Below are 12,528 nucleotides of genomic sequence, written 5' to 3' on the forward strand. Positions count from 1 at the left end.
GGCGGCACCTGAACGAATGGATGGATGCTGCAACATGAGTGTGCTGCACCTGCCAGAGCAGCTCTAGTAGTATAAACATAATATAAATCTCCGGCCCAGATTTATCAACGAGGGATATTCTTATTATCACTCGTTACTAATCTTAAATGGTGCTCCAACCAATCGGCTCCTAACTCATTTTTCAAACACATGACAGGAGCTGACACCATTTAAGATTCGTAACGAGTGATCTCAAGAATATCATTCATTGATAAATTTGGGCCTCAATCTTGCTAATTTAAAGGAAAAAAATAAATAAGCCATTTCATGCTGGTGTACACTTGGCTTCACACCCTGGGTGAGGGAACTTGGGACCTTCCTAGTTATGGCTCTGCATAAGACATAATACTAGCTGCTTTTAAAATATTTATTTATATGGTGCCACAAGTGCTCCGCTGCCCCTTAGAAAGTACATAAATAGGTGACCAGTGACTTACAGTACAATACAGTGCAGGACAAGGACATGGATAATATACATTGCTACATTAGCGACCATAACACCCACATAAGCAGCAGAGCATAAGCAACCAAGTGTTAGGTGCCCTAGTCGGGAGTAAGAAGTAGATGGAAGTAAAGCGGGAGAAGCCCTAGAGGGTAGAGGGCCCTGCTCATAAGAGCTTACTTTCTAAAAGGGAGGGGCAGACAAACAGGTGTGACACAGATGGCGTAGATGGGGAGAAAGGAGCATGTAGCAGGGAGTTAGGATGAGAGCTGGAAGGCTTTAATGAAGTAGTGGGTCTTCAGAGCCCGTTTGAATGAGAGGTGAAGAGTGTGATGGGTAGAAGGAGAGAGTTCCAAAGCTGGAGAGCAGTGCGGGCAAAACTTGGGAGGCGGGAGGAAGTAATGCGTTGGCATGAAAGGCTGCGTGCATTAGTTGAATGAAGAGGGCGGACAGGAGAGTGAAGGGAGATGAGATCAGAGATGTATATGTTCTCTTTTACATCTTATACCTGTGTATAATTCCCTTAAAATAGGTACACAGTATAAGAATATCTGTCCAATCTGGGAAATGGTTGATTTTCATTCCAACCAGACAAACACTTGAAACAAACAAAAATGGTTGTTCAGACAATTTTGTTAAATCCGTTTGATTTAACCAATTTGTCCAAATGACCATTTTTATCATTTTTCTGGCGTATGAAAGCAAATGGTCGATTGTCATTTACACCCATACATTACCAGTTTTTTGTTCCGACCAGCCAGATTGGACAGATAATCTTCTAGTGTGTACCTAGCGTTATTAGGCTGATACAGGGATCAAGTATCTCAGTCTTTAAAATTGGCCAGCTTTGTGTTATAGCATGTACCCAACAAGAGGTCATAAGAGTCTGATAAGGAGTTTGCATTTTTCATGGTCCTATATTACTACTTAAAAAATTGAGGGTTTATTTTCAATATTTTCCAATATTTTTTTTTCTCCTTCCAATACCAGTGTATCGGCTTTTTTTTTTTTTTCTTAAAGTCTATATACCTTTGAATCGGTGTGATGATTAGATATATATGCTAATTAGAGATGTGCGGGTATGGTTTTACTCTGTTCTTTTCACCAAAATTATCGACAGTTCAGATTTATGTTTTTGGCTATCCAAAACATAGTAGCCGATAGTCAATAAGATGCTGTTTTTGAGATCCAAACATATACGTGTAAAACCGAACCCGCTCATCTCGAATTCTAATATTGAAGTGAAAACTGCGCTTTACTGCATGGACTTGGCTCACAGTGAAGTGCTAATCTCATTACCAATTTGTTCTGTAATATTACTACAGAAAACTGCTCAAGGGATCAACCCACTGGAGATCACCTGTTGCACTGTGGGATATACCTAGATTAGGAACTGCTAGTGTTGTGACAACAGTGCAGGGATAGCTCTCGGGATAATGCCAATGGTCTGAAGTATACATGTCGGCAATATACATCTGCGTAATTAAAACAGAGCTCGGATTCTTGGGGGGGGGGGGGGGAAAGATTTAATTAAAAATAAATATAACATTTATAATATTATTGAGCTAAATGATCTAGTTGGCATGATATGCTTTGTAATTGGAGATGTTTGGTCCTATATTTTATCCCCTTGGGTTAGAGGGATAGTATTATTATTTTTATTTTCTATAAATTTTCAATGAAAGCCAGGACATGTCTAATGTATTTTACCTTTTATACCTCACTCTCTTTTAGGCTGGTCAAGAATCTTTTCGCTCCATCACGCGTTCGTATTACAGAGGTGCCGCCGGTGCTTTATTAGTTTATGACATTACAAGGTGAGTGCTTTTGTGTTCTTGTCCCCAACTTGTATTCTCTCTTGGCTGCATGTTATAATAAGTTACTGCCTATGGGAGGGCCAGGGCGCCTTACTCTTCCATGCTGGTGTGTAATATGGAGAGTGACGATTGTGGATTCTTATAGGTGCAATTCTTATCCTGGTTCCTATTACGCTACAAATTTAGAACAGTGCTTCTCGACTCCAACCTTCAAGTACCTAACAGCTCATAGTTTCAGGATTTCTGTCTGTGTATACAGATTGGATAATTACGGCCTCAGCAAAATAGATTAACTTACCTGTGCATGAATAAAGAAATCCACCAAGACCTGACATGTTGGGTGTCTTCGAGGACTGGAATTGAGAACCATTGTTTTATATAAATGCATTGTGCTCTAATTTGAATCAGAATAATGGGTGTTTTACCTTAAACAAAAATGAGGCTGTAGTTTAGTACACAGGTTCTCAAACTCTGTCCTCGGGATCCCAAACAGTACAGGTTTTCCAGGTCCCCTCACAGAATCACCTGTGGATCTTTTAAAATGTGTAAGTGAGTAATGAATACACCTGTGCACCAGCCTGGTGACCTCTGTGGGGCCCTGAGGACTGAGTTTGAGGACCTCTGTTTTAGAAGACTGGTAGAATTCTTATTTTGATCATCCCTTGTAAAACAGTTGGCCAGAATGTCACAGTAAAGCCTGAAAGGTTTACACATAAAAAGGAGAGGTAGCACTTGGACAGTCCTAACCAAATGACCATCTTGTTTAGAGGTGTGTGTGCTATTTCCAAACCCACAATAACGTACACAGTCATAAAAAAAAAAAAACCATGGTTGTTATGACAAAATGTAGGGAACGCATTTTTTTTTTTTTTAAATGACCACATTACATTTACAGTTTGCCTTATGTTTCTGTGCCTAGGAGAGACACATTCAATCACCTGACAACCTGGCTTGAAGACGCACGGCAACATTCAAATTCAAACATGGTGATTATGCTAATTGCCAATAAAAGGTAAAATTAAGCATATATATATATATATATATATCTTTTTTTTTTTTTCTTTCTTTTTTTTATTGACCACAGCCCACATCCTCTCAACTTTTATGATCAAACCAATGTTCAGATTTGTGAAACTTCCATTTCATCTGTTATAGTTGTTCAAAATATATTTATATAGCAAGGTAAATTCATGGCTTCATTAATAGGATACTTTCCCACTGCTTTCCTGATACAAGTCTCTGTTGCTGCACTGTAAATGCCCTCTACTGGAGGAAGAGCTTGTAGCATCCCTGCAATGATGTCTCAGGAACTCCTGCTGAAAGGAGAATCTGTGACTGTTATGTGCTGTGATTTGGGTGTTATGGACCAAAAGAAGCTGGTCCTGGCATCTTTCTGGGCCCCCTGACGGTCATTGAGAGTTGTGACTAGCAATGATTGCTCTGTGAGAAGAGTGCTGGCATCATTTTCTGCTTGCCAATTTAAGATGGCAGTAAAGCTTTAAGGGACTATTGTTGGTGGTAGAGAAGTGGTTAATACTGTACAGTTTAGGCAATTCAGGACTTTCATATTACATTGCATCAGTTATGAGTTTATGAATACCTAGGTCAGCCACTTCAAATCCTGGGGTGTCTAACACCTCTGTGACTGAGGACAGATCGCTGGTTTTATGGTGCAACATTTTGTGTTGTCTTGCTTTGTTCATTAATGTTTGGGTTTCTTTTGGTGACCTAATGGAAAAAATATGTATTGTTTGGTTTTCTACAATTGGCATAATGCCACACACATATACTTTGCTGAACCTACTACTGTGTGATATACAATGTATATTTTTCTCATAATCTGACTATAGTATGGTTCAGTAGCCTAGGGTTTGCAGTTCAGGCCATACATTGATGCTTATCCTACATTTCTCAGAATCCATCTCTCTACTGTACTTTGTTTTAAAGAGAGAATTTCTTTAATACATATAAGTTGGATGTCTGCGTGACAGAATGTGTTTTACACTCTTACAAAACTGTAGTTTCTGTGCAAACAGATCTATTTCTTAAGGTCTTATAAGTGGTAAACTTGTTAGGCTCTCTAAGATGTCTCGTACAAACTGTCGGGTAAATATACCATTTAAAGTTTCAACATATCGCCTGAATGTGCATTTGCTGATTCAGATGCCGCTAGTTACAAGCATTAGGACATACTGCTCATCTGCAGGCTTCCGGTCTAGATAGAAAGCCTTTGAGTGTTCCATAGGCTAGTGTCTAATAGGGTTGGTTATCGGTAACCAATGGTTGCTAATCAAAGATGATTTCATCCTGATGGTGATGGTTTTCCAGTGCAACTGCGCATACTATAGCTGCCAATTACGCATGGGCATACCATCAATATTTCAAACCATTGACTGGTTTACAATCAATGGTTCCATGCCATTGATAGACACATACTAGTGGCGGCACGACGGTAAGCAATTTGTTCCTGCCCTTGTCCTTTTTGCAGGTATCTTTTCTCTGTATTATACTGTAATGTAATATCTGATAGCAGATTATAGAGCAGTGACAGGCAACGCTTTAGGGGTCGAAAGGACCGCACATTATTAATTTATGCTGGGTACACACTGGACGATATATCGTTCATACAGCCAACAAACGATATATCGTCCCGGCCATCTGGCAGTGTGTACACAATAGATCTGTGAATTACTTCTTTCATAGATATAACGCATTGGCTGTGCTGCCCGGCAGGTGCAATATATTGTGTAGATATATCGCTCACATTGGCATGTGTGTACATATGACCAGACGACTGCCCCATATGCTGACCACAGGAACCAGTGATGATGACCTCACAACTGGTTCTTCTGGCAAGACACATGCGGCCGATTAGGAAGTGCGTGCGCACAAGACCATTTGTGCATATCCTTACCAAATGGGTCGACGGGCTGGTCACATGGCCGACCGTCATTCCAGTGTGTACCCCACATTAATCTCAATAGTTAAATCAATACATTTATTCAATGAAATTAAGCCACGTACACACTAAACGATTTGCTACATGAGCAATATCATTTAATGTTTCCCCAGCAGTGACGTGCTCAATGACGTTAATGACATTGAGCACACACACCGAATGATCTCGTTCAATGCCTGCACCCTCCCTCATCCCCCAACCTGCACAACCTGACGATATCGTCAGGTTGGACAGCAGGTTCGGGCGATGAACGATGTCGTCAACATCCAGCGGGAGCACGCATCGCTGGTCGTTGACTGCATACACACTGGCCGATATAATGAACAATATCGTAATCGTTCATTATATCGGCTGTTGTGTACGCGGCTTTATACTTATTTCTAAATAACATTTCAGCAGACATTTTTCAAAATGCTCTAAGCTTTAAATAAACTAATATGACTACGATAGGAACGGGGGCAACAAGTGAAGACTCGGAGGGCTGCCTGCTGCCCATCACAGTTATAATGCTACCTACCACTATTGTGTTACTCGATATGGCACATTGCAGTGAAACAAGGTGGCAGGAGAGCCGCACATTGACCACTCAAATGGTTACTGTGCTGGCAGAGCCGTTTGCTTCTTATACATAACCTTGGTCTAGAGAGAGATTGCAGAGTTTCAGTATATATTTTTTTAAACCTGATCTGTTGGAGCTGTTAGCAGTTTGCCTGTGAGATATAGAGAAGCTGTGTGACAGTATATAAATGCAATGTGAATAAGAATAAATGGGTTTTCCTAAAACTGCAGGAAAGACCAGAGAAGTGGTTCTCAAACTCAGTCCTCAGGACCCCACACAGGTCACGTTTTCCAGGTCACCCAGCAGGTGCACAGGTGTATTCATTACTCACTGACACATCCACAGATGGAGCTACTTATTTCACTTGTGATTATGTGAGGAGACCTGGAAAACATGCACTGTTTGAGGTCCGAGTTTGAGAACCTATGGACCAGATCAATAGAGTTAATGAGTAGAGATTACAGGTGCAAGATTTTAGACTTTTGTGATTCTCTCTGAGCATTTAGTGCAGACACCACTTTCTACCCTGAAATATGTCCTAATGAAGTATTTACTAAAATGCTTGTGTAAAATGTGCCTGGCCAATATCTTCTGGCATTCACACACGCACGCACACACACACACACACACTTCCCACTCCTGGATTGAAAAGTGTATTAGTGTTATTCAAAAGAATCACAAAATACATAATTTGTAGCTAATCAGGCAGCAGATCCAGTCTATTAGTGGTTGAGCAAAATGATGATCTCAGAAGTTGTCCCCATTCATTATGGCCACATGCTGATCTCATCAGCAGTCCCGATTTTTACCTGGTCTGTAAATCAGAAAATCAATTGTTAGGATTCTTTTTTTCAACCATATATGTTGCAATGTCACAAAGCCAATCTTTTCCGTTTTCTACTTGGATGTCAGTAGTTCCCTACTTACAATTATCTAAGCTTGGTTTAGAATAGGAACGATGCTGCTTTCTATGTGTGCATATGATTATTATTATTTTTTTTTACATAAAGCAAACTCTCTTTAATTAACAAAGACCTTGAGCTACCAGGCAGGAAAGAGCAATGACCTTCAGTAAGCGAACGGCCCCCATCATCTTCCCTCGTTGCCTTTTGCCGCTCTGTCACTGCTAATTGCGCTTCGCAGATCTCATTAGCGGTATTAAGACCAAAGATTGCATGAACGTAGACAGCTAGTGTTCACAGCTGAGAACACAACTTCCTATGTTGCTAATAAAAACATTGTTCCCATCAGAATGAATTTTATTTCATTTAAGTGTTTCTCATACATACTGAGGCCCCTTGCACCCATTCTCTGGCCTGCCTTGCGATTCTATTTAAGGTTTAAGCACCACCAATGTAGAAGCCTTTATTACACCCCTGAAGTATGCATGATTAAAAGGACAATACCTTTTTGCTGGGATCCTATTCAGTGAGTTCTATTTGACATGTTTGTTTTATCCACAGTGACTTAGAATCAAGGAGAGAAGTAAAAAAGGAAGAAGGGGAAGCATTTGCCCGGGAACATGGCCTAATTTTCATGGAGACCTCTGCAAAGACAGCTTCAAATGTGGAAGAGGTAACATACACTTGTTTTGTCTGTCCTACTAATGGCACCGTTACTGTACTACATGATCAGCAAATAGTATTGTTGCCTCAGACTCGTAGTGAGTGTGGAGTGTTCCATGTGAGTAGGGTTAGCTGTAATAAAAGGATGTTTTTCCTGAGATTGCTTAAAGATTAGGAGAGCGTCTGATCATGGTAGGAAATTCTGTCGGTTGGTAGCAGCAGGGGGGTTATCGGCGGTAGAGGACCAGTCAAAGGTACAGATGTTTCCAAATACATCCTACCTCCGTGCGCTACAAGTTGCGTTAAACATAACGCATGAGTACCATGTGACTGTAGCACAGATAGTCTTTTTATGCAACTTTTTACATTCAAATGAGTCTTGTTCGCAGAGCGATGCGATGAAAATGATCTGCTGCATGCCTATATTCTGTGTGCCACTTCTGGTGTATCTGCCTATGATATACTACATAACAGTGTCAGCGGCTGTCGCACTGTAACGTAGCATTGCGCATGCGTATACACCTGCTTGTGCGTCCCATTCACATCACTTTGCGAATATGTCGCACAAAAAGACCCTCTGCACTACCGAGTCACCCCACAGCATGGCGCGACTAGAATCACTCTTTAACGCGCAAGGAAGTAAGATGTATGTGGTCACATCTGTAGATGTAAATAGGTTGTGTGAGAGAATATTTCCTAAATGAGATTTGAATAGTGATATTGTTGAGGACTTTTAGGTGAGGTAATTTGAATTGGATTGTAGAAGATATAAAAGTAGAGAAACAAGAGGAAAATCATTCTTACTGCAGCTTTTAGGATGGATTGAATCAGGGATAGATGAGTGTGGATGTTGCAGGAAATAAGGTGGACCCGAGAGGAATGTGAGGAATAATGTAGTGCGTTTACACCAAGTCTTAAATTGTGTAGATGGTGAGATTTGAAGGGAGATGGCGACTTTGGGAAGAATCCGCTTTATTTGGACAGGTGTCACTTTAGGTAGCATTGGGACATGTGGAGATGGCTATGCGGTCAGCATGTGGACACACACTATGGCCAAGTCAGTATGGTAACGCCTGTGCCAGGTTCCCGACACAGGTCTAATGCTACTTGAAGCTTTTTCACCATGCGGTCTTATAACTTTAAACATGACACTTACTAGAAAGTATATGTATAATGAAACACCTGTGCTGCATAGGGAAGCAGCTGGTAAACTAGAGAGCGGGCACACCCAAAAGCTCACAAACCAATCGTCACAAAACCAGAAATGGTGAACCAGCACTGCAGAAACCCTTCTTTACTCCTAGAGTAATCCTGAATACCTTGAGATGCACATGTGACAGGATTACTATGCAAGTGTGGTCGTTTCAGTCTGTGATAAAGTGAGAGGACTGCACCATCTATTCAGGATTACTCTAAGAGTAAAGAAGGGTTTCTGCAGTGCTGGTTCACTATTTCTTGTTTTGTGACCATTGTTTTGTGAGTTTTTGGGTGTTTCCACTCTCTGGTTTACAAGCTGCTTCCCTATGCAGCGCAGGTTTTTTTATTACATATATACTTGCATTGTGACTACTCCCCCACAGATGTAAGTCCAATTTCTACATTCACCTTATCCTGAGTTTTCCCTGTCTTATAAAGAGACCTTGAGATGCACATGTGACAGGATTACTATGCAAGTGTGGTCGTTTCAGTTTGTGATAAAGTGTGAGAGGACTGCACCATCTATTCAGGATTACCCTAGGAATAAAGAAGGGTTTTTGCAGCGCTTGTTCACTATTTCTTGTTTTATGACACTTACCAGGATGTTTACAGTTCTGTTACTCACTTGGTTAAAATGCGCTAAGTAGCATTAGATCCATGTGGTCTCACAGAATGGCCAGAGCCTATTTCACTGTGTATGGGACTGTAGATGTAGGCAGAGGCATTTCAGTCGCTACCTCCCCACTGCCTTTCACAAATGATCCCTGCCTGTCAATCACTTTGCAAATAATTTCTCATTTGATGCATGTGCAATGCAACTCGGACACATGCGCAGACCATAAATCACTCAAATACGTAACATAGGCTTTGCATCCATCTCTGTATCAGGCCTATAGTCAGTGGTGACATATCATACCTAACCCGTGGAGATGGCAGTGACATGAGAGAGTACAATAACTAGGGTGGTCAGGGGAGACGTAGTAGATTGAATTATGGTGAGACTGAATTAATGGGTTAGTTCACCAAGAGAAGGTGTACAATTGGAAAAGCAGTTGGCTGAGAACAGTCTTGTAGGACCCCAATTGATGGTGGAGATGATGATGTACCGGAGGTAGATACTGAAGGAGCAGTTGGCTATGTAGGATGTGAACAAGGAAAGGTCTGACTAAGGGTGTGCAGGGGAAGAAAGTGATTAACTGTGTCCTAGGTGCAGAAAGGTCCAGGCAGATGCGTATGTAGCAGGGGACCCTTAGGCTTTGTTGTAAGTAGATCATTGTTCACTTTTGTGAGAGCGGTGCCTGAAATTTTGGGGTGGAAGCCCGATTTGCAGAAAGTAGAGGATGGAGCACGAGGAGAGAAAGTAGGGCAGACATTGAACGCAAGTGTCTCGTAGTTTGGAGGCAAAGGAGAAGAGTAACATAGGACAGTAGTTTTAGAGATGGGCTGGGTCAAGAGATGGTGTCAGGACTGATAGAATTTTAGTAGAGAAATGGGATATTGTTGGGCATAATATTGTAAATATAGTACTGTGAAAGTGAGCCCAACTGTCTCAGAATCACAGTATTAATATGGTTTTATTTAGTGTTTGGTAGAACTTTATACCTATTTGGCAGATTACATATTTCCATAAATTTTATGCATAATCTATGTACTTTAAATTCCTAGGTGATACTGATGATACATTTCATCCTGCCTTTGTGTCATGCCGCTCTGATATATTGCACCTAAGTGCCCGGTCGCCAGTAATGACTCTCATTTCTACATATACAGGGATAATTACTGTCATTTCACCTTATGACATCAACGCAACGTTCAAACTGATTTATTGAATTAGCCGTGCCTCTGCCTGAGGCACCTCCGCGTCCACAGCGAAACACTTGAAATCATAATCACCCATTTTTAGGTTTTTCCCATGTATCATTTTTGTAATTTGTCAAATAACAATACAGAAATATTGTTTGAAAAAGACAAAACCTGTCTGTAATTAAAGCAGCAATGGGTAGGACTGGGCCGGGAACCTCTTCATCGTCACCTGCTAGTGTCTCCATGTGAACACTGTGTGTAGTAGTCACCCCAGAATTCATATAGTGGTTGTAACTAATCTGTTCCTCTGTACTAAACCACAAGCTTCCCTTCACCTGAATGTCTGTTTGCTCAGGAAACTAGTTGTCTGCGCAGATAACATCTATTTACTTTCGGCCACACCCTTCCTCAGCAGAAATCAGGGCAACAGCATTATATATTGCTGTAACATTTTGGACATTGCCTCCGTGAGTTCCTGCAGTGTGAGCAGCACACACATTTAGGCATAGGGATCTGTCATCCCCAATGCTATACACAAACCTGCATAATCTCCTGGACACATTTCATGTTTCCATAGATCTGACATGTAATGACCCCATGTGGTAACTTGTTCTTTGCATTGGCCAGGAACCATTAGGCCTGACTCCTGGCATATAGAATCGATGCACAGTTCCTTAATGCTGGGCCGTAGGGTCACGGGATAACTTTGCTGACCTCTTCACCTAATTCTTTATAGGAGTTTGGGCTTGCAGCAATGGATGTATGTATAGAGTTATGCTGGTTCCCAGATAAGTGGAGGAAAAGTGGTGTATACCGTGTGGGACAGAAAGCCTGAGCTAGTATATTGTGTTTGTAAAGGGGGCACCGTCTAGTATAATAAATAATGATGCAAATGTAAATAGTAATGTTCTAGAATGTGATCTAATGTTACTATGATGTGCATGTGGTGTACTTTTTGCATATCCACACTCCTAATTCATTTTGTAGATGGATAATACATGTTATGCTAGAGTATAGCTTACTACTAGCTTTCTAGATGTCGTTGTTATTTCTCAATAGCTTTATTAATATATGGCGCCACAAGGGGTCTGCAGCACCTTACGTAATGCAGAAACCGAAGCAATGCACAAGTACAACACATTGCATAACATGGGGTACAAGTTCTATATCCATTGCTGCATATGCTGTACTAATAACCATAAAAGCAGCACCCAGAGGTTTATTACCGCAGTTGGCAATGGGAGGAGATGAAGGTACACGTGAGGAAAGAGGACCCTGCTCATGAGAGCTTACAGTTGAAAAGATTGTAATGTAAAACTGTGCAAGAGATCGTGGGGCTACAGTGCAAATATAAACCTTTGTTCATATTAGGACTTGCTTGTATTATGTTGTGCCCCCCAATTTTCCTGTCTCCCACACACCTATTCCTCATATGTAATGCTTTATTTATAATCACAGCAAAGATTGCATAGCGAGAGGCCCCTTGGTTTTATTTATTACTGTACGTATGAGTTCTGTATGTGTTCAGAAGACTTTCAGTGTTGTGCTTTCATTGCCCATTGCTGTTCCACAGCATCACTCTTCTGTTTCCAGCATGTATTCAGCATCTTGAATACATGGGAAGACCTTGGCACATACTTTATGCAGAGTTCTTTAAGTGTGTGTGAAACTTTGCAGAGTATTGATCATTTTCCACATTACTCTGAGATGCTTGTTTGTGCACAAATCTAGTTATTTTGCAGGTGGAACAGTTTGGCCAAGCACAAAATAGCCACGTTTCGGCCAGATTCTGTCACATAGGGCTCGATTCAATTCAGCGCGATGCTGAATAGGCCCGGGAGGGAGATTCTGGAGCTATTTAATTCAGCGCGCTGTTTGGTCCGACAGTTGCCAGTTAAGTCGGAGAAAGACGGTTCTCGTGACTTAACATGGGTGTTTAGCCGCAAGAACCTGCATTCTGCAACTAAAGTGCAAGCCTGCCCTTAGCAGGAAAACAGCCGCGCGGCCGGCACTTTTGTCGGATTACCTCTTGCACCCTCAGGGGAGTACGAGAAGAAATCCTTTAGTCGTACTAAACAGAGCAGTAAATTGAATAGCCCCGGGAAGTTCCCTCCCGGGGCTATGCAGCATTGCACAGAACTGAATCG

The 12,528-nt window shown here is 41.3% G+C and overlaps 1 protein-coding gene across 1 annotated transcript in view; it reads left to right on the plus strand.

The window, feature by feature from the left end:
• Positions 1 to 12,528, plus strand: part of RAB2A (RAB2A, member RAS oncogene family) — a 92,034-nt gene that overhangs the window by 53,296 nt on the left and 26,210 nt on the right. The window contains exons 4-6 of the mRNA XM_088469312.1: positions 2,216 to 2,298; positions 3,218 to 3,310; positions 7,280 to 7,391. Coding sequence (XP_088325438.1) covers positions 2,216 to 2,298; positions 3,218 to 3,310; positions 7,280 to 7,391 — 288 coding nt within the window. The remainder of the gene's footprint in view (positions 1 to 2,215; positions 2,299 to 3,217; positions 3,311 to 7,279; positions 7,392 to 12,528) is intronic.

The sequence above is a fragment of the Taudactylus pleione genome, unplaced genomic scaffold (genome assembly GCF_031769625.1).
Source record: "Taudactylus pleione unplaced genomic scaffold, aTauple2 ptg000090l, whole genome shotgun sequence".
In the NCBI taxonomy this organism is placed as follows: Eukaryota; Metazoa; Chordata; class Amphibia; order Anura; family Myobatrachidae; genus Taudactylus; species Taudactylus pleione.